At 52.9% G+C, this 21157-nt stretch overlaps 1 protein-coding gene across 2 annotated transcripts; it reads left to right on the top strand.

Annotated features, from left to right (window-relative positions):
* The first annotated feature begins 2900 nt into the window (after positions 1-2900).
* On the top strand, positions 2901-16795 carry SCN4B (sodium voltage-gated channel beta subunit 4). Of its 2 annotated transcripts, none has more exons than XM_038380994.2 (5): positions 2901-3319; positions 8617-8780; positions 10384-10609; positions 11471-11600; positions 12499-16795. In XM_038380994.2, exons 1-5 carry the CDS (start codon positions 3259-3261, stop codon positions 12590-12592), a joined length of 675 nt encoding a protein of 224 aa, XP_038236922.1. In that variant the 5' UTR covers positions 2901-3258; the 3' UTR covers positions 12593-16795. The 2 variants fall into 2 exon arrangements, with proteins under 2 accessions (XP_038236922.1, XP_043356800.1); XM_043500865.1 differs by lacking the exon at positions 2901-3319 and adding an exon at positions 6635-6707.
* Positions 16796-21157: the final 4362 nt, after the last annotated feature.

Raw genomic sequence — 21157 nt, 5'->3', positions numbered from 1 at the left:
CGCAGAGCCAGACACCAGGGCAGTTAGAAGAGCACAGGAGGGTGTGGTGTGCATCAGAGAAGCTTTTAAAACCGGTTTCATGACTGGCCAGGCTATGGTATGAAAGTTCTGTTTGTTTCTCCTTGTTTCTCCCCACCCCTTGGTTCACTCTACTTCCCTGTAAGCTAACCACCCTCCCAACCTCCCTTCGATCACCGCTTGCAGGGGCAATAGAGTCATTGTTGCTTCACATTCATGCATTCTTTATTAATTCATCACACAAATAGAGGGATAATTACCAAGGTAGCCCAGGAGGGATGGCGGAGGAGGGAAGGACAAGGCCAAACAGCACTTTAAAAGTTTAAAACTTTAAAACTTATTGAAATCCAGCCTTCTGTTACTTGGGCAATCCTCTGGGGTGGAGTGGCTGGGTGGCCAGAGGCCCCCCCCACCGCGTTCTCAGGTGTCTGGGTGAGGAGGCTATGGAACTTGGGGAGGAGGGTGGTTGGTTACACAGGGCTGTAGCGGCAGTCTGTGCTCCTGCTGCCTTTCCTGTAGCTCAACCATATGCTGGAGCATATTAGTTTGATCCTTCAGCAGCCTCAGCATTGAATCCTGCCTCCTCTCATCACGCTGCTGCCACCTTTCAGCTTCAGCCCTCTCTTCAGCCCACCACTTACTCTCTTCAGCCCGCCACCTCTCCTCCTGGTCATTTCGTGTTTTCCTGCACTCTGACATTGTCTGCCTCCACACATTCGTCTGTGAGTGTGGGAGAACAGCATGAGCTCAGAGAACATTTCATCGCAAGTGCGTTTTTTTTCACCTTCTAATCTTTGCTAGCCTCTGGGAAGGAGAAGATCCTGTGATCCTTGAAACACATGCAGCTGCATTTAAATAGAGTGGTATTTAAAAAGACACATTTTATAGAACAAAGGGTACACTCTTTCATGGTAAACCTTGCTGTTAACATTACATACATAGCACATGTGCTTTGGTTACAAGGTCACATTTTTCCTCCCCTCCACCACGTGGCTAACAGCGGGGAACATTTCTGTTCAGCCATAGTCAAACAGCCCAGCAGGAACGGGCACCTCTGAATGTCCCCTTAAGAAAAGCACCCTCTTTCAACCAGGTGACCATGAATGATATCACTCTCCTGAGGATAACACAGAGAGATAAAGAATGGATGGTGTTTGAATGCCAGCAAACATACACTGCGATGCTTTGTTCTACAATGATTCCCGAGTATGTGCTACTGGCCTGGAGGGGTAAAGTGTCCTACCATGGTGGATGGAATAAGGCTGCCCTCCCCAGAAACCTTTTGCAAAGGCTTTGGGAGTATATCCAGGAGAGCCACGAATGCCAGGGCAAATTAATCATTAAACATGCTGGCTTTTAAACCTTTTATAGTATTTTAAAAGGTACACTCACCAGAGGTCCCTTCTCTGCCTGGCGGGTCCAGGAGGCAGCCTTGGGTGGGTTCGGGGGGTACTGGCTCCAGGTCCAGGGTGAGAAACAGTTCCTGGCTGTTGGGAAGACTGGTTTCTCCACTTGTTTGCTGTGAGTTATCTACAACCTCATCATCATCGTCTTCCTCATCCCCAAAACCTGTTTCTGTGTTGCCTCCATCTCCATTGAAGGAGTCAAACAACATGGCTGGGGTAGTGGTGGATGAATCCCCTAAAATGGCATGCAGCTTATCATAGAAGTGGCATGTTTGGGGCTCTGACCCGGAGTGGCCGTTCACCTCTCTGGTTTTCTGGTAGGCTTGCCTCAGCTCCTTAAGTTTCATGCGGCACTGCTTCGGATCCCTGTTATGGCCTCTGTCCTTCATGCCCTGGGAGATTTTCACAAATGTTTTGGCATTTTGAAAACTGGAACATAGTTCTGATAGCACAGATTCCTCTCCCCATGCAGCGATCAGATCCCGTACCTCCCGTTCGGTCCATGCTGGAGCTCTTTTGTGATTCTGGGACTCCATCATGGTCACCTCTGCTGATGAGCTCTGCATGGTCACCTGCGGCTTGCCACACTGGCCAAAAGGAAAATTGAAATTCAAAAGTTTGCGGGCCTTTTCCTGTCTACTTTATCAGTGCATCTGAGTTGAGAGTGCTGTCCAGAGCAGTCACAATGGAGCACTCTGGGATAGCTCCCAGAAGCCAATACTGTCTAATTGCATCCACAGTACCCCAAATTCGACCCAGCGCTAATCCCCTTGTCTGGGGTGGAGTAAGGAAATCGATTTTAAGAGTCCTTTAAGTCGAAAAAAAGGGCTTTGTCATGTGGACGGGTGCAGGGTTAAATTGATTTAATGCAGCTAAATTCAACCTCAACGCCTAGTGTAGACCAGGGCTGAGAATGACCCGGTGTTAATTGCTTTATTATTTTAAGATGAAAGAGGCCAAACAGAAACCCAAATTATTTCATTGCTGAGAAAAAAAAGAGCGGTGAGTTTCCCAGGGGGAAGCTACCCCAAAAGCCTCAAAGCTACAGCCAAAGTAACTGTGTAACTCAGTGTCCGGTGCTTGTGTGGCTCAGCTGTGTGTCATATACTCTATGCTGCTGCTGGTAAGGGAGAGTCTCTTTGAGCTGAAGGGGCAGGGCCCTGGGATTTTGAAGCCAGGAGAGGCGAGGCAGCAGGGAGCTGGCCCGTTTCTGGCACCCCAGGAGGGATAAACCAGGAGCAGCAGGAGAAGGGGGCCGGGTGGGGCCACGGACAGACGCTGGGGGGTGCGGGCCGGTGAAGCCCGCTAGGCTCCCGAGCCCGAGCCCGCCCCTGGGAGGGCCGCAGGAGGCGGGAGCGGGTCAGGGGCTCCTGCCCGCAGCCGGGGAGCCACGTGTCCCCTTGGCACAGCGCGCACCGCAGAGCCGCAGCGCAGCCTGCAGCGCCGCAAACCCAGCCCCGCCTCGGAGCAGCGCGGCGGCCGGGCCGGTTTGTGCTGCGGGATGCCCGGCAGGCGGCTCCCCGGCTAGTGTGCGGAGCCCCCCCGGCCCTGTCCGACGCCTCTCCGGCTGCAGCGCCCCCGCGCTCCCCGCAGCTGGCCCCTGGCAGCGCGCCCTGCCTCGCCCTCCGCCCGCCCTGCCCGGCTGCGGGCGCCGCGTCCGTCCGACTTGGCTGCGCGGAGCCCCGGCGGATGCTGCAGGGACCAGCCGGACTTTGGCTCCAGCCTTGTCCCCCTGCCCCTTGCGCCGGGACCGGGCGCTCCGGCGGCAGCTTGCCCCGACCCTGCCCCGCCTTTGGCGGCTGCGGGGGGTCCCCGAGGTGCCCTGGCACAGAGGATGGCGGCGGACGGGAGCAGCGCCCGGCTCTGCCGGAGCTGGCTGGCGGCGGCTCTGCTGGGTAAGGGGGTGCGAGGGGAGGGGGCTGCCGCGCCCCGCAGAGCGGCCGGGGCCGGGGCCGGGGCCGGGGCCGGGGCGACCCGGTGCAGCGAGGGGACGCGGGCGCGGAGCCGGTGCGCTCCTCTCGGGCCGCTGCCGGGGCTGGGCCGGGAGCGCACCCGCTTTGCTGCCCCCCGGATCAGCGAGACACCTGGGGCTGGAGGGCTCCGCTCTTCGGGGCTCACCCCCCAGGGCACAGAGCGCGTCTTCTGCGCCTTCGCGCCCCAGGCTCCGGCTTGAGGACGGGACTTGCATGGGTAACAAGGGCTCTTCTGCGCTGCTTCAGTGCACTGGGGCCAGGCAGGGCTTCGCTCTTGGGGCCTCTCCAAACCGGTAACCACGGGGTGACGGTACGTTTATTATCCGTTTAATAAGTGCCAGCCATGTCCTGTGGCCAGTCGCCCGAGTTTCTTCATTGCTCTCAGCTGGAGAAGGCCAAAATCTGCTCTCCTGGGCCAAAGGAGACTGCCAGAGTCCAGTGAAGGCAGCGGGGTGACTCCGGACTTGCACCATGTCAGTGAGGGTGCCCTGGGTTGAGGGGTGGGGAAGGAACTTGCTGTTGGTAACTACTCCAAGGGAATTGTGTCTAGAGACTGGAGTGCAGGCTGGCTGTCCGGGCTTGCAGCTGGGCACCAAGCTGGAGCAGTGGTTCACAGCATCGCCAATGCCCAGGGCTCAAAAATCAGGAGTCAGGCCCCAAAATCAGGAGATGTTTACAAAATACTAAACGTTGGGCTTTTTCTTTGCTGGCTGGTTTCTCAGCCTTTAGGGAGCTCTCAGGCCATGTTTTCAGGCTTTTCTCTGCAGTCAGGAGGGCTGGAACTTACTTTTGTTCTAAAGGAAACCTGAGAATCTCATGTAATCACATGACTCCAGGAGCTGGTGCTTTAGGAAGAACATCAAATGTAACAAGGCTCCCAAATAAATAGCGAGAGTTGGCAAAACAGAGTTAATTGATTCTGGACAGTTTGCACTATCCCACCCACTGTTGTCATGACATGGTCCTGTATGACAGTGCATGTCTTTCTACACACTAGACCCCTCGGAGTCTCTGTTTGTATGTTACTGTAACTTAGGAGCTTTAACCATTTCTATAAGTCCCATAAACACTGAAGTTATTGTTTCTTCCTCCTTGAAAAATATTTACATTTTAAAGTAAACTCTACATTTCCATGAGGAAAGATCAACCCACAGCAAACAGCTTGCTTTGATTTCCACTGCTCTGCAGCGAGTCGTAGATACTTGGCACTTGCACTTTCATCCATAATCTCTAAGTGCTTCACTCAGGGCTGGGGAAGATGATCTCCATTTTGCAGATGTACAATCTGAGGCATTGAGGATAAGTGACTTGTCAAGGTTGCTCTAAGAATAGAACCCTGGCTCCCAGGCCTTTGCCCTCCCTGCATCAACTACTAATATACACGCAATGGTCTCTCCTTTGGTGTCTTCTCTCATAGGCTCCATCATTCTCACTTTGCAGATCTGCTAGTGGGGAGTACAGCTAGCTAACTGCTAAAATTAAATGGGGAAAATATATGTCAGGGACCAGAGGAAACAATTGTAAGTGTTTAATGCAGCTGAGAATATTAATAGTTACGGATTTAAAAATATTTGTCATACCTTCCTTCCCAGCAGAGGAAAGAAGTGCATATCTGGAGCCCTGCTTGGAGCATAACACCCAAATCTGAGCCTGTGGGAGGTTTTATAAAGAGTCCTGGCTACATCCAGGGGCTAGGAGCCAAAACATGCTGTGGCAGCTTTTTCTGGTGCTATTTTCTCTGTCCCAGCAGGCCCCACCTATGGCTGGTTCAGAGCTTCCTGTACCCGCCGAGCACGTTGTTATCTGCTGGGCAATTGTCCTAGTCTATAGGGGGTTGTTCTTTGAACAGAGAATCTGAAAAACAAGAATTTAATTGAATTTTCAGTACTTAAAACCCACTGCTTGTTGGAAAACTCCAGAGAGGGGCTTCTGGTAGGGCAAGGAGCTGTTGGTTCTCAAGATAATTTTAAATGAGCTGGAGAAACTAGAGAGAGAGGGCCTGGGATTTCAAAGGATCTTAGATTCCAGTGAGATTTAGGTGCCTAATTCCCTTAGGTGTCTTTGAAACTCCCAGCCCAGATAACCCCAGGGCAGCCTCATTTTCAGAAGGAAAAACTGGCCATGTGTTGTCATAGTTAGAACGGAGGCTCAGACATTTTAAGCTGGAGTCATCTTGAGTTATAAGACCAGGTGCTGGTTCTTCTGATCTCAGGAAGGAAATCAGACCCATTTGTACCTCAGGCAACTCAGCCAGGTTTAAACAAAAAAGGTGGGGGGGGGGAGGGAGGGGAGGAATCTCATTGCAAATTGTCTGCAGCTAAGTAATTTAATTATGCTCTTCAGTGACTGAAGCTTTGAGGCTCATTGCACGGTCTGGTTAGCCAGAGCCGCCACCAAGCAGGACTCTGGGGCAGAGAAGGAGTGGATATTACAACAAGGGAAGTGCTAACAACTCTGCCCTCCTTCAGGGACCCTCACAGGCTGTCCAACTCCTATACCTCAAAGGGGTGGTTGTGGCCGTACCCCCCAGCATGCCGAGGTGCCTAGGAAAACGGCTGAAGCGTAAAGGTTCTCTTAAGATGGCAAAGCTGGATTCTGCTCCAAGTGGACTGTGAGCTCTTCCCTCGTTGGTGCTGTGTGGGAGGGAGGAGCCCGTCTAGCCCGGGGAAGTGGTTTTGTCCCCAGTGAGCTGTCTGCGGGACAGGGCCAGGTTGATTGTTGTTAGTGATATAAGTGCTCTTCTTCTGCAGCCTTTTTGTAAAACAACAGAGGCCTCCAGTGGCCATTTAGGTGAATCCCAGCCGCCCATGCCCTAGGCCTCCAGGTCACGTTTCTGCCTCACAGTGGGATGCTGGCTGCTTCAGTCAATTACAGGTGCTGTCCTGGTGCCCCATGGTTGGTGGGGTTGTTTCAGGTGCAATGTGCTCTGGCAAGCTCAGTGCAATGAGGATGGGGTTACGTGAGGGTTGTTTTCAGTGATTAGAGCAGGCCAGGGAATGAGGAGTTAGGGTTCCTGCCTGGGTTCCAGTCCCAGTTTGCCACTGACTCTGTGGGACCCCAATGGGAACTCAGCCAAGCTGCAGGGTGCTGGGACGTTTAATGTTAGCAAAGGGCTTTGAGAGTTTTGGATGATGGTGCTGTAGCTGGGCATTGTTATTCCATGGGAATGTGCCGGCTCTTTCCTCCCCAGGCCAGTCCAATGGGTATTCCTCTGACCGGTGGTTCCCTGTCGAGAAGAAATGGTACAATGCTGCAAAACCCTCGCCACTCCTGCCTTAGTGTTTCCTGCTGCCCTGCTCAGGGTGTGGGGGTTGGTCTCACTCATGCCCGGGTGGGCAGAGGATTTAAAATGCTGCCAGCGGCCAGACTGAGTGGAGAATTCAGCTTTGTTAATGTTTTAAGCCTGCTCCGCGGGGGTGGGAATAAGCACTGTCCCCCAGGGCAGAGCAGTGGGGATTGGGCCCGGCTGCATGTCTGAACAACACCGCTGATGTCTCAAGCAGCCACCCTAGATCTTGGCAACATGGGGCAACTCAAATTTCTTAATCTCAGAGCATCAAAGAGAAGTCTTCTAAAGCTGCTGCATTAGCAACGGAGGCAGGGGTGGAAAGGACACGCGTCTACACAGGCCTCCTCTGTTTTGGTGCCTTTGACTGATTGCTGCCAGGGGACTTAGCAAAGAGCAGGGTGGTGTCGCTCAGCACGTGTCACAATGTACGATTTTTTACCTTGGTTTTAAAACGTGTTTTGTGTTTGCTTTGCTCTGAGGGCTCGGGCTCAGGGACGTTTTTGGAAGAAGCCAGTGACAGCTATAGCAAACATTCACTAATTTCTGTAGATAGCTTGTGCCTGTCTGGACAGAGTTCTTACAAACCTTGCGAAGCAGCCCTGTCCTGCCCTTTCCCTCAGGAAGGGGGGGCCCAGCTGCACTGAGTGAGGATGTGGGGCTGAGGGCGGTGGCTCCTCTGGAGGGAGCGTCTCTGGTCAGGTGCCCCACCCAACTGCTGTGCCTACTTGGGGGGCGCAGGCAGCACTGGACAATTCTGCGGTGAGGGTGAGGAGTTGACTGATGACCCCAGGGGAGCCTGTCCCTCCTGGAGCCTGATGGGCCAGCAATCCTGTTCCCCAGCAGTGATGGGTGGCTGCGGGTGTTGGTGAGAAGGGGCAGATTTAACCAGACAGACTCTCTTCCACAGGAAAATCCTGCCCTGGAGAGTTGAACTCCTCGTAAATATTCTCTGGCGCTGCCACTCTCCTTAGGCTCCTCTGGGCCTGGTTGGCTCAGACCCATCCAGGGAGCACCTAACCCCTGGGCTGCTCCCCAGTGTTAAACATGAAAACAGGTTCACCCTGGTGTCATTTATCAAAGGTCCCATTATTCCTCTGTCCGGCTAGAGGGTGGGGTTGGCCTCACGACTAATGTCTCCTTTCTCACCCTCCAGAACAGCTCCCCCTTGCTGCTATGGCCCAGATGCCAGGACCCATCCATCCAGCCTGGATTATGGGGGTGGTGCTTGGCTTGTAGACACCTGAGCAGGACTGTTCTCAATGGTAGCAGATGACAGAACGAGGAGTAATGGTCTCAAGTTGCAATGGGGGAGGTTTAGATTGGATATTAGGAAAAACTTTTTCACTAAGAGGGTGGTGAAACACTGGAATGCGTTACCTAGGGAGGTGGTAGAATCTCCTTCCTTAGAGGTTTTTAAGGTCAGGCTTGACAAAGCCCTGGCTAGGATGATTTAACTGGGACTTGGTCCTGCTTTGAGCAGGGGGTTGGACTAGATGACCTTCTGGGGTCCCTTCCAACCCTGAGATTCTATGATTCTATGATTCTATGACTGAGAGCTCCAGAGTGTGGTCGCCAGGGGCCTGAGAGTGAAAGACCAGTGCTGGGAGATGCTCCCTTCCCTGCTGAATGGTGACGCTGCTGCTGGCCAGGCTACTTGCAGTTGCCTTTTCCCAGTGCGTGTTCCTGAGGCTCTGTCTTGCTCTGTGTCCTCTAGGAAGGCAGAGGGGGAGTGGCTAGGTTAGTCTGAGGCATGTGGTGCCTCCAGGGAGCCCAGTTAATGGACCAGCAATCTAATCTTGTTACCAGGTGACTGCATGGTTATGTAGCCTCTGGGCATGCCCCAGGAGATGCTGTCTCTGAAGGGGAATCGGGTATCAGGCGCTGCCCCTGTGGAAACTGATGTGTCTTTGTTCTCTCTTTCCCCGGGCAGGTTTACATCTCTTCTCCATGGCTGTCACCTTGGAGGTCTCAGTGGGGAAAAACAACCTTGTGATGGCTCTCAACGGCTCAGAAGTGCAGCTGCCCTGCATCTTCACCACCTGCATAGGATTCAAGGACCTTGACTTCACTTGGTACTACAACAGCATTGACCTGGTGCGTGGCGCGCTCTGCTCCTCGCTGGGTTTGATTGCCAGTTCTCCTGGGTCCCTTCAGCGCAGACCGGTTGCTAGTGCTTTAAACAGTGATTTGGATCCCGTTTCTCCTGATTTAGGACACCTTGCCGGCCATGAGGGACCTGGTTTGGCAATTGCCCTCTCAGAGCCCACTGCACCCTATTGTCTGGGCACCATAACTGCCCATTGGAGACACCGCTGGGTGGAGCAGTGTGGAATGGAGAAAATTAGTTCCACTCGGTTTGGCCGCAGCAACGTCACCATTTCATTTCTTGTAGTCATGTCTGTGAGCTTCGGCAGCAGCGAGTGGCAAATCCTTGGGTTAAATGCATCCCTTTGGCTCAGAAATGTCCCATTTCACTCAGGAGCAGGTCAGCACTTTGAGCAAAACACAGTGAATTTTCCAGCTAAACAGGCCCCTTCTCGTGCTCACTATGAGATGCCAAAGGGCTGTTGGTTCTGAGCAGCGTCACCTCTCGCCCCTCTGCTTGCTAGTGTGAGGCAATGGCTTCCTCCTGTCAGCCCAGCTGCTCTGCAGCCTTCCCAGCCTTGGCCTGCTGGGAGAGGACCTTGGAGCCTGCCTCTCAGGCCGGGTATGCACAGCACTCGCTGCTGGAATGCACAGCTCCTCTGCATTGGCCTTGACATGGCCATGTCCACTCCTGAGACAGGCACGCTTGCTGCTGACTGCAGCTCATGGATTCCTAGGGCAGAAGGTGAATGCCAGCCAATGCAGCTACATGGCAAGTGAGACAGGCCGGCTGCTTTCATGGTGGCCTGTTGACTGGACTGCCCCATTCTTTGCCCCAAGCATTCAGCTGCTTCTCTCTTTCATGTGGGAGGCAGGAGGCGGTGGGTATATGTGTGCATGTGCAGAAATGAGGGAGGGGAAGAGTTCTGGGGCCCAACAGGCACTAAACAAAGTTGTCATTTCATACGAACGTGGCTTAATAAGGAGATGAGCCCCCCAGCATTTGGCCAGATGCAGGCGAGGAGCTGGGGAGTTGGCCTTATGCTGAAGAGTCAGGAAGGGGCAGCATGCATGGAGTATGTTTCTGCTCTGCCTCCATTAAAAGACCCCCCTCCACTCTGCTCAGCCCCTTGAGTTTCCCTGTTGATGACTGTTGCATTTCACTGGTGCATACCTAGCATGCAGGAGACATCTTGGGGATGGGGAAGAGATGTGCTGAGAGGAATAACTGGCTTTGGGATCCCTGGGCAAAAGCCAAGCATTTAGATTCTACCCCTAGTCTGGAGGAGACAAAATCCTCGGAAAGCAAGGGAGGGATGGAAAGAGAATTTCTTGTCCACTTGTAAGCCACATCAACACTACAGCTGTCACTGAGCCATGGCACTGTTACAGCATGCTTGTCCCTGACCTGGATGCAACATGGTTGCAAACTGTCATGTTGATGGGCCCCAACCCTCAGCCTTGGTAGGTCTGTGCCTGTACCACCCCTGGGTGGTGTCCGACTCAGCCGGAAGAGCTCTCCAGGCCTTCCCTAGTCTGGGGCTTGCTGAGTTTGCGGCCTGGCTGTGCTGTTTGCTCGCTCAGCGTCCTGCTGCATTCCCTCCCCCTGCAGATCTATCACGGGAATATAAAGAACAAAGCATCAGAGCCAATGGTGCTATTCGCCGACCCTCGGGTTCGGTTAATTGGCACAACCACTGGGAAGGAAAACAACATCTCCATCTCCATGGGGTCTGTGGACTTCAATGATGCTGGGAAGTACACCTGCCATGTCAGGAACCCAAAGGAAATGAATGCTGAACACAATGCCACCATCATCCTCAAGGTGGTCCAGGAGAGTAAGTGTCTACCTCCCCACCCCACTCGCTCCGCTGGTGCCGATAGACAAAGATTCTCCTGAGTGACGAGCAGGATTGGGCAAAGCTAAACCAAGATATGCTGCTAGTGGTCATAGCAGGGGACTGGACTCAGGACTGCTGGGTTCTGTTGGGCTTCCATCAGTGTAAAGGAAAGTAGAATCTGCTCCCAGGAGTTCTAGTCTGGTTTGGGTGACCAGTGTATATTTTAGTTAGTCTTCAGCGAGTGGCCGTCCACCTCAGAAAAGAGCCCCAGGAGAGGCCTCTGTTTAGGAGAGGATCACGGCTGGATTGGCTGAGGGGCATTGACAGAATTGGGGGTCTTTCACTTCACACTCCTCCTCCTGCCAAGAAGTAAGGCCGACTTCTCAGAGTGGGCTCTGGCTTTTAGCTCCCTTGATCTATTTTGGGTGCCCAACTTGAGACCCCTCACGCTGAGCACCCACAACCTGAGACACCTACAGTCCCTCCAGGAGACGATGGCTAAGATAAAGATACGGGCCATCCCCTGTGGGCCCTGCTATAGGCCAGTAGCCTGGGGCACGAGGAGGGCATTCATGGGGTAAACTCTCTCCATGGCTTACGGTCAAGTTGAACCATGAGCCGTGCAGTTGTTGGAGAAGGCTTGGGGGCAGCAGAGACTAGAGGGTGACGCCCATTGCTGTTTGACTTTAAAGACCTGAACTGTTCTGTGGAGCAGAGGCAGCTGCGTGGTCCCTGCAGCTCCGGTGATGGCCGAGGAATGGGTGTCTGTCTCCTGCTGCTCAGGGCCAGAGGCACTGTGCTGGTGGGACTCTTCTGGCTGGCACCCACTAACATCTCCTCTGGTGCTCTCTCCTGCAGTGGTACCGGTGGACAACACGCTGACGCGCATTATCCTGGGAGCCGTGGGCGGGCTCGTCGGCCTCCTCATCCTCATCCTCGTCATCAAAAAAATTGTCCTGCTTATCCTCAAAAAGTCTCAGGAGAAGAAGTGAGTACGGATGGGCGTCCCTTCTCCCAGCCCTTGCTGCGTCTGGCTGGGGGTTGCGGTGCGTAACCCTTGGCTGGGGTTGTGCTGGGCGCAGCGTCATCTGTACCACATGCATGGATGTTTGTGCTCTTTCTGACCCTCCTCCCTAGCCTAGACACCGGAGTTGCATCACCAGGGTGTTTGCAAGGAGAGGGCAGGAGGGCAGCGTGGCCCCGTGAACTGGGCTCTTCTGAGTTCTGTTCCCAGCTCTGCCTCTAGCTGGCTTTTCACTTCCCCATTTCCCCATCTGTAAAACTGGGACAGGGACAGGGACACTGAGCTAATAGGTCATGGGGCTGGCATGAGGATTTGTCTAACTGGTGCAGGCGTGCACGAAAGCCTGCTGCTGCCCTGTGGCAAGACAGTTCCCTGTGACCTGCCTTGGCCAGTCCTATTGTCAGTGCCTGAAGCACAGGGCTTCCCTTGGAGACTGTGGAACAAGTTGTTAGCTCTGTGTTGGGGTTGTAGTCCTGAGTCCTCTGCCCAGCATGGGGAAGGCTTGGCTCTTTGAAAGTGTGAGCCAGCAACTCCTAGAGTCTGCTGCCCGCTCCCTCTGTGCCCTGCAACGTGTCACTTGACCTGCCTGCCCCGTGGGAATGATCGTGCCTCTTGGGGAGCAGGAAGGATCCATGCACTAGTGCCAGTCTAGTGTTTGGAGCCATGCCTGCACGTCTCTCCCTCCATGGCTGCGTGGGGAGTGAGCTTCCCCGCAGCTCGGAGTGCATACATCCCTTGGACCTGGTCTCTGTGACAGGTGGGGAGGGGCAGTGATGCGGGGCAGAAGAGGCCAGGTGCACATTCAGGCTGAGGGGGGCTGCAGGTGCTACCCACGTGCTGTAGATGCTGTTCTCTCTCCTAGGAAGGAGTGTCTCGTGAGCTCCTCAGGGATTGACAACACTGAGAACGGCCTGCCGGGCTCCAAGGCGGATCAGAAAGCTCCACCAAAGGCATGAAGCAAACTCAGTGTGACCCACGAGGCAGCAAAACTCTAATGGCCGGGGGAGGGGAAATCTATTTTATTTTGAAACTAACAATGCTTGAGACATCTCTATATTATGCACATGCCTGCAATTCGCACCGCTCTTCAGCCCAGACTTGGAACGCTGTGTGTCCTGGGAGCAGCTTGTGCCCAGGCTATGCTCCCAGCAGGGGAAAGGGAGCAAGCCAGCTCCATTCTCTCTGGGAGGAGGTGGGAACTCCCTGAGCTGGAGCTTGAGCTGAGGTAGGTGGGTGTTTTCATGTGGTGCGTGTGTGAGAGCAGCTGGGTCATCACACAGAGACTGGGCGAGAGGGCGCTGAGCAGAAACGGTGCCTTGCGAAGCTGAGAGCGGAGTGGGTGTGGGGGGGCGTTGCCTGCCCGACTCCCAGAGATGCTACACTGGGAGGAGGCCATGCACCAGGCAGAGGGCAGCTAGTTCCTGGAGCAGAGGCCTCTGGAGCGCAAGGCTGCATGGAACGCTAGCCATAGAGAGAGATGCTCCTGTCCCTGCCTGAGCATGGGGCTGGCTCAAGGAGAAAGGGGGCTCTGCTGCCAAGCACGCTTCTGAACCAAATGACTAGTGCCGCCTTTACCAAGCCTGGCTTTAATCTCTTTTCCCAACTGGTTAAGAAAAGAGATTTGTCTGTACCGTTAGGAAAGAGATTAAGGGGCTCCTGCTGCTGCTCCTGGGACGAGCTCTCCCTCCCCTGCCATTTCCATTCCACTCCAGCAGGTGAGCTGCCCACTCTATCCGTCTGGGCTTTTGCAGCTCTGTGGTATTGTCACCAGCTGCCGTTGGTGCCAAGGATGGAATACACCGCGACCAGGGGTTGCCGTAGTCACAGGGGCCTATGTCCGTTAGTTACCTACAGCAGCCATTCACCTGCTACCCTGTGTGATTGCTATGGGCCTGGCTCTCCACTGCCCTGCCCTTGTGTCTTCACTTGGATGCAGTGCAAGGGCAATGCAAAGCACTGCCAGTCTGACCCCCTTTGCACATGGCAGCACAAGGTACAGGGGTCCTGTGTCCGGCTGCCTGGCAAACCTGCCCTGTGATCTCTGCGTAGAAAAGCAAGGTCAATAGTAAAGTGTTGGGGGGAGTCCGGGGAAGGTTCATTCCTCTGCCTGCACTTTGTCACTGGCACTTGCCTGGCTCCCGGTGAGGGCACTTGTTTTGCTCTGTGGTGTTCCCTGTCCCACTGGCAGCAGTGCTGCTTGTGGGGGAAGGGCAGCTGGGACACTTGTGTGTAATTCTTGTTCTCTCTGTTCTGGAGGGTCTTTCTGACTCTGCCAAGACATCGCGGTGAAGGGTGCGCACCTGGAAGGGGGCAGCTGGGGTGACAAGCTTCAGGTTTCTGACTGTCCTCCTGGGGCAGAGGAAATATTGACAAAGTGGGTCCCAGCCCACAAGCTGAGGGCAGTGGCTGGTTACATGTCCAGTGCTGACTGTGCTTTTACCTTCAGAAATCTCGACTCCCCTGCTCCCCAAGCAGCATTCAGGGGAAAAGGAGTTCAGATCCCACGTCGGGCATTGGGTCCTAGCCAGGCTCTGGATCATGGCACTGTGATCCCCACCAGGCTGCATAGGCAATGTTCCCAAACAGCCAGGCCCACGTTCTGCCTTCTGTTATGTGTGCCCAGATGCAGTGATGCCCAGGAGCTGCCAAGGCAGAATGTGCCCCTTGGAGTCCTCTTGCAGTCCCAGATTGACAGGTGGCGGTGAGGATATTGTCACCCTTCCTGGTCTGGTACAAACCCCCTGGCACAGCCACTCCCTCTAGAGCACTGGAGCTTTCTGTGGAACTACCAGGGGGTCCTTTCTTCTTCCCTATGCTGATTGGCTATTGCAGCCCCATGCCCTCACTGGGTATGCTGGTGCAGAATTGGTGCCATGCTTTGTGACATCCGCCCTGGGAGGTTTTGTCTCCCACACGTGCTAGTGAGGTACCAAACACGTCCTCTCCCCGAGCTGTCTGACATGCCATACCAAACACACACCCCAGTCCCAGCTGCACTGATAGTCCCTTTGGGGCTTAGCCATCTCCCGGAGCTCTGCCCTGTGTCACTGGTCATGTCTCCACCAAACACAGCCCTGTCTCATTCCAGGGAATACTGGGCTTTACCAAAGAGTTGCCGTGTTGCTTGGTGAAACCCACAGTGCTGGGAATGTTTTTGTTTTAGTAGCGAGTGCCTGGAAGCTGCCTGCCTGTCCCTGGAGTGCTGCATAACCAAGCAGAGCTGCAGGCTCTTTGCATTGTTCAGCCCCACCAGGGTAGAGAGCACCAGATTGTAAAGAACAGGTTTGCACACTCCTGCCATGTCAGGGTGCTTTGTGTCATAGGGAGCAGCATGAATGGAGCTGGGGATTGTACTAAGCACAGTATCTAAGTACCAAATCCAGGCGGACTGGGGAATCCTTTGGGAATTTGTTTAAGTAGCACCAGCCCCGCAGAGGATTTTCCTGCCAGCGGAAGTTGGGGGGATGTGCTGGGAAGTGCATCTCATGGAACGGAACCAATCGGGGTCAGGGCCACGCCAAGAAAAGCCAGTGTGGCTGCCGTGTCCTTGGAGAGGAGCTGGGTGCGTTGTTTGCCTGGGGGCTTTGGCTGCGAGAGGCTGGGTATTAACGAGGAACTCCAGCGATGGGACTGGAGAGCCTGGGAGGCCAGTGCTAGGTGAGGACAGCCCAGAGCAATGCAGGAAGCCCACCTAAGTCAGAGTCTTTCTCATGACATCATTGGGCTTCGGGTCAGTGCCTCAGTGGCCATGATCATGAGAGACTTAGTGCTGCGCAAAGCGAAAATGTCCAAGCGCAGGGAGAGTGGCCAGAGGCTGGCTGGGGACGGGGCCGTGGCTCCAGACTGATGTGTTGGTGTGTGTAAACCCGGACTGCGAGATGATTGCTGTAGGGCACTGGGCCTGATTCTTCTGCCCTACGCCTGCTTTATGCTGGTTTGAGTGGAGTCACTCCTGATGCCTGGGAAGTGCGTGATGGGGTGTGCAAGGGCAGAGAACTGGCTCCCATGACTGCTGGTGAATGGGCCTGCCTCCTTCTCACACGTACACCTGCCTGCCCCAACAGGCGCTTCCTTCAGGGGAGATCGGGAAATGAGGGAGCATGGTTCACACGGATCGCTACATTTCCTTCATGTTGCAGACCTCTCAGGTGCACCGTCTCATTTATGTGGGTGTAAATCAGGAGTAACGCCTCGGGAGGAAGTGTAGTAAGCCCAGTTTAAAACTGGTGTACATGGGAGAAGATCTGGGCCCAAAGTTCTGGCCCCCTGCTCCCATTGCCCTGGTTGCGAGGGGCTGCTCAGGCAGCAGAGACAAGAGGCCGGGGAGACGGGCTGCCGGAACACAGCTTCAGACAGCAAAGTGAGTGGGGAAGGCGATGGCTCGGAAAGTAGAGCAGGTGGTGGAGCTATCTTTCTAGGTCGCATGTTTAAACCTGGTGAGCCGTGGTGGTTGTCAGTGGCAGCTGTGAGACATGAGTTTTTGTTCTGTCCCCGATGGACAGGGGTCCGCATCCCAGTCTGCACCAACTGCTCGAGTCTGTAGAGGGAACCAGGGGGTGAATCTCCATTTCGCCTTAGGGGCAGGGTGGAGGCACGTCACCGAGGCTAAGTTCACATGCAGGATTCATAGGGCTCTCAGCAAGGAAACATCCCCCGGGCCAGGGGACGGGGCGGGGGTGGGATTGCCTGTTTTCATGCTGTGGAAGTGCTGCACGGCTCCTTCTGTTCTGCACCGTGGACATGCTGAAGCATCTTCCTGGGCTGGGCCCCAGAGCCAGGAAAAGACGAGGTTGTCAAAGTCGCTGTGTCTGCCCAATGGCAGAAGAAACCACTGTGAAATGGTTCTGAACAAAGGTGTTGGGAAGGCCTGTGAGCAGGGCCCATGCTCTGCACTGCTTGCCTGCGCTCACGCCAGGCGGAGCAGCCTGGAATACATTCCTTGACTGCACTGGCTCACCCAGTCCCGTGTCCTGCTGTGGCTGATGTACATTCAGTTGCTCTCCCTCTACTGTGTGTCGTTTACCTGGCCGGTTTTCTAGGGAGAAGCTGCCGTATTTTTTAAAAATCAGTTCCGGTTTTACTCTTTTTTTTTTTTAAAGCTTGGTGCTTACAGTAACAAACACGGAAGAAGCTGACCTACCAAGGCTTTAATTAGTTACGCAAATTGTTTGTATAATGGATTTAAATGGGAAAACGGCTCATTCGGTTTCCCTTTCACTTAAGAAAGAATGTGGAGGTCCATTTGCTATGCAGGGAGGGAGTATGGTCTAGTCATGGTTAGAGGACTTGGATTCAGGACTCAGGTTCTGTTCCTGGCTCTGCTGCTGACTCATTGTGTGACCTCAGGCAAGTTGCTTTGCTTCTATGTGCCTCAGTTTCCACATCTGTAAAATGGGGATAATAATACTGACTTACCTCACAGGGTTCATTAGTTACCATTTGTAAAGTGCTTTGAAATCCTTGGATGACCAGTGCTATAGATGGGCAAAGTGTTATTAAGAGAGAGCTACGTGGAAGGTTAGAAACCGATCAGGTGAAACATACATGTTGTATTTCACTGTCAATGTGGAAATCTGATTTCTCTATGGACACTTACACCTTCTGTTGGTACAGTTGGCCCTTCAGCTGGTGAGAACTGAGAGACCTTTTCAGTTCTCTTCGGTTCTGTTCGCTTGGTGACTTTGTCCACACTCTGTAGAGTCAGCCTGGCTGATTCATTGCTGATCGATGGCGCGTCCTGTCTCGTGCTCCAGCCTGGTGACAGGGAGCTCCCATGCACGCTGTTCCCCAGTCCTGCAAAGAGGCTCCTCTCAGTGACAGCAGCAGCAGCAATATTGAAACCGAAGAGAGAGCAGGCAGGTGATCAGGGAGAGATGCCAGAGACATTATGGAGTCTGCTAGGGACATTGCTATTGAAGGGGCTTGGGTACCGCAGCTATGGGGTGGCCATATGAACCCTGAGACAGAGACAAGAGGGGAGAGCAGAGACAGGCCTGAGATAGTTGGGGTTGTTCTCTGACTTAAATCCCTTAAGTACATGGGGTGCTGGAAAATCCTTCTCCATGTAAATGAAAGGGATTAAAAACAGTCCCAGACATGCTATTCCAAGGAATTTAAAATTTAAAAAATGCTCCATTTAAAATAATTCTAGTTGACTGTGACCTTTTAAAATCATGTGATTTGTTGTTTGAATGTCACAAGCCAACTTCTTGTGTGGGCTATATCTTTGCCTTTGTTAATGAGGCTAAGGAACTAAACGCTGCTCTTCTCCCCAGCCCCTTCCCCTATAAGAATCAGGAATCAGACCTGGGTCTTGGCTTTTCAGGAGCGGGGTGGGGGTGGGAGCAGGAACAGCTTTCTGGCTCTGTAATGGAATGGGAGCCCGTTCTGGATGAGCTGTGTAAGAACATTTAATTGCAGGGGAGTGTTCTTGAGTTAGTTTATGACCCAGCCTGACCCAGCTAACAAACAGGCTTGCCAAAGCAGTGCATGGGGATTACTGGAGAAGAAGGGGATGTGGTACCATTTCATCTGCAGACAGGAGTATGATGGCCATTTGAATCTGAGCATGATTGACACGGAGTCCCACCTGCCGGCTTGTAACTGCGCTCAAGTCTGCAAATGCAGGAGCTGTTGGAATAGAAGAAGCCCCCAAGAAGCACCCTGTGCTGGTGCATCTGTGGCTGTGCCTTTCAAGAGGAGAGTGATTCGTGGCTGTGCTGCACCTGGCCTAGTCGCTTACACCAGGGCATGGAGCTTCACAAGGTGCCGGGCAAAGGTGACATGCTCTGGAAGGGTAGGCTTTGTGGTTGACAGTCTTGTCCACTGGTTAGAGTAGGCAGCTAGGACTCCTGGATTCTGTTCCCAGCTCTGCTGCTGCATCTCTTTGGGTAAACTTGGGCAAATCATTTGAATCTCTCTGTGCTTCAGTTTCCCCATCTATAAAATGGGGCTGATAACACTGACCTGCCTCAGGAGCTGTTTGTGAAGTGCTCTAAGATCCTTGGACGAAAGGTGCTGTATAAATGCAAAGTATTATTAATATATCATCACAGGTTTCAGAGTAGCAGCCGTGTTAGTCTGTATTCGCAAAAAGAAAAGGAGTACTTGTGGCACCTTAGAGACTAACAAATTTATTAGAGCATAAGCTTTCATGAGCTACAGCTCACTTCATCGGATGCATCTGATGCTGTAGCTGAGCTGTAGCTCACGAAAGCTTATGCTCTAATAAATTTGTTAGTCTCTAAGGTGCCACAAGTACTCCTTTAATATATCATCGTCGCTCATGATGTTTTAGACCAAAAGACACAAAATCTTCCAGTTGCCCCATGAAATCCCCAGTCCAGCCTTTGTGAAGAACTTCCATAGACAAGTAAAGTTTGGGGAGGAAATTAATTTTTTTTAAGTATTATTTTTAGGTGTCATAACCTGTTAGTCTTTTTTAGAAGTGGTATCTGGATATTGTTCCACTTACCACATGATATGCAATGCTGTTCTATGCATGGATTATTCCTCTGGCTTGAATAGAGAAAACTTAACAATAAATTTTTGAGATACATTTCTATACCTGTACCTGTATGGATTTAGATATGCTGTACAATGGGCATGCTTAGAAGGTTCCACTGGCTTGAAAAATTTGACCAATTCTTGAGCTATTCCCTCTCTTTAAAATGGGGTGTCCCACTAGAACCTTTCAAACAGAGGGGATGTTAAGGATGAGTGTATATTGTAGACACACACATGTAAATGTGTATATAGATAAATATAGTATATAGTTGTAAATAAACACAGAATGTAGAGGAACATTCTGTCTGTTGCCTTTAAAACACATTTTGCACTATAGAGTTTTATTTAGCTTTGCCTTGAATTAAATAAAAGTTTATGTTTATTAGAGAAACTCTCCCTCGTCTGGGTTCTTTCTGATGTTGATTTGGGACCTTTGCAAAGCTCGGTGTGAATGCACATGTGGATGCCTGTGGATGTGCAGAGTGCAGCAGAAGTAGCAAGCACAGGATTTATTCCACCATTGATCTGTCAGGGTTGATAGCCTCCTGCCCTGAATGGCCAAAACCCGAGACAGCATCTCCCAATTACCCATGCAGTACTAAACTCTGTGTGTGTGTGTGTGTGTGTGTGTGTGTGTCCTTCCTGCCCTGGAGCCATTAGTCAGGGCCAGGAATCATGAGGCCTGACTTTGCTGGGTGAGTGCATTGTGCAGCACTGAACCTTTCCAGGGAGCTGTAGGGATTATTAGTGTCATTGTTTTGGTGGTTTTTTGTTCCAAATGATTCAGCTGGATGAGCCGAATACCATGTTAATCTTCATCAGGTACGTTCGTTGGGCAAATCCTGTTCTCAGCTCAGCAGTGTGTTACCCCCCCATGCTTGGCTCTCCCTGTGTGCTCAGCCATACCCCTGGCATCAGTGAGAGCAGAGTGTAAGGAGAGCTGAACAGCAGAGATAACCCTGCGTTCTGTCTGCCTTCCTTGGCTGAGCCCATGGGACACTCTTTGGGCATGTGCGCCGCATAGCAAAGCTGAGAATCACCCGACCTTTAAAGCACCCCTGTGAAAGTGGGAAACCCCCTGTCAGCTGCCTGGGTGAACGCTCTGATTGACGCATCAAGGGGCAATGGTTCCAGAGCTGAGGGCCTGCCGTCAAGGTGTGGCAGGAAGATCTAAGGGCCTGACCCAAAGCCTACTGAAGACTGGGAGACGCTGTTGATTTTGAAGTGCTTTACGTCAGGCTCTGAGAGGGGATCCTGCCTTTAGAAACACCTCTCTCTCTCTCTCTCTCTCTCTCCCCTTCCACCCTCCAGGTCAGGTTGGCCCTGGAATAAAACTGCAGCCACTTTGAAACAATATGATACCCAAGGAAATGGGGAGGGGTGGAGTGCTTGCCTACTCTGGGTGCCATAAGAAACCGCTGGTGCCACAAGCAGCCCTCGCAGTAGCATTGCCATGCAACATCCTGGGCATGCTGTCCCTGGTTCTGCTGGGTCACATGCAGCTGCAGTAGGACTAGTTCACTGGAAGGCAACGCTGGCAGTTAAAGTTGGCGCTAGCTAAGCCTCTGGCTCTAGGTGCTTGAGTGAGGACAGGACATGGAGACAAGGCGCTGGGTGTGTGCCACTCAGTCACTATGTGCCCAATAGCCGGGCAGGGTAGGTGTGGCAAGAGATTATAAAGCACATTCAGGCTCCTGGGTTCTGTTCCTGCCACTGCCACTGGCTCGTGCTAGCAGCCTAGAGTGGCAATATTCTCTGTGGAGTGGCTCAGTGCATTAGGTCACAGGATGATCCTGGCTGTGGCCCTGAGCATAGGCCCAGAACTGTGCCAGAAGCAGTGTGATAGCATATTCAGAGCAGGTTAAAGGCACTTTGGATTTTACAAGACTGATATAAATGGAAAACTGCTGCTTTGCTCTCCTTTCATTCACAAAAGAACATGGAATTCGATCGAGGGTACTGAATGGTGATCATAGCAGGGGAGTTGGACTCAGGACTCCTGGGTTCTGTTCCTG

Source organism: Dermochelys coriacea, chromosome 22, assembly GCF_009764565.3.
Source record: "Dermochelys coriacea isolate rDerCor1 chromosome 22, rDerCor1.pri.v4, whole genome shotgun sequence".
Taxonomy (NCBI): domain Eukaryota; kingdom Metazoa; phylum Chordata; order Testudines; family Dermochelyidae; genus Dermochelys; species Dermochelys coriacea.
The sequence above is the reverse complement of the archived record's forward strand: the minus strand, read 5'-3'. Positions and strand labels throughout refer to the sequence as shown.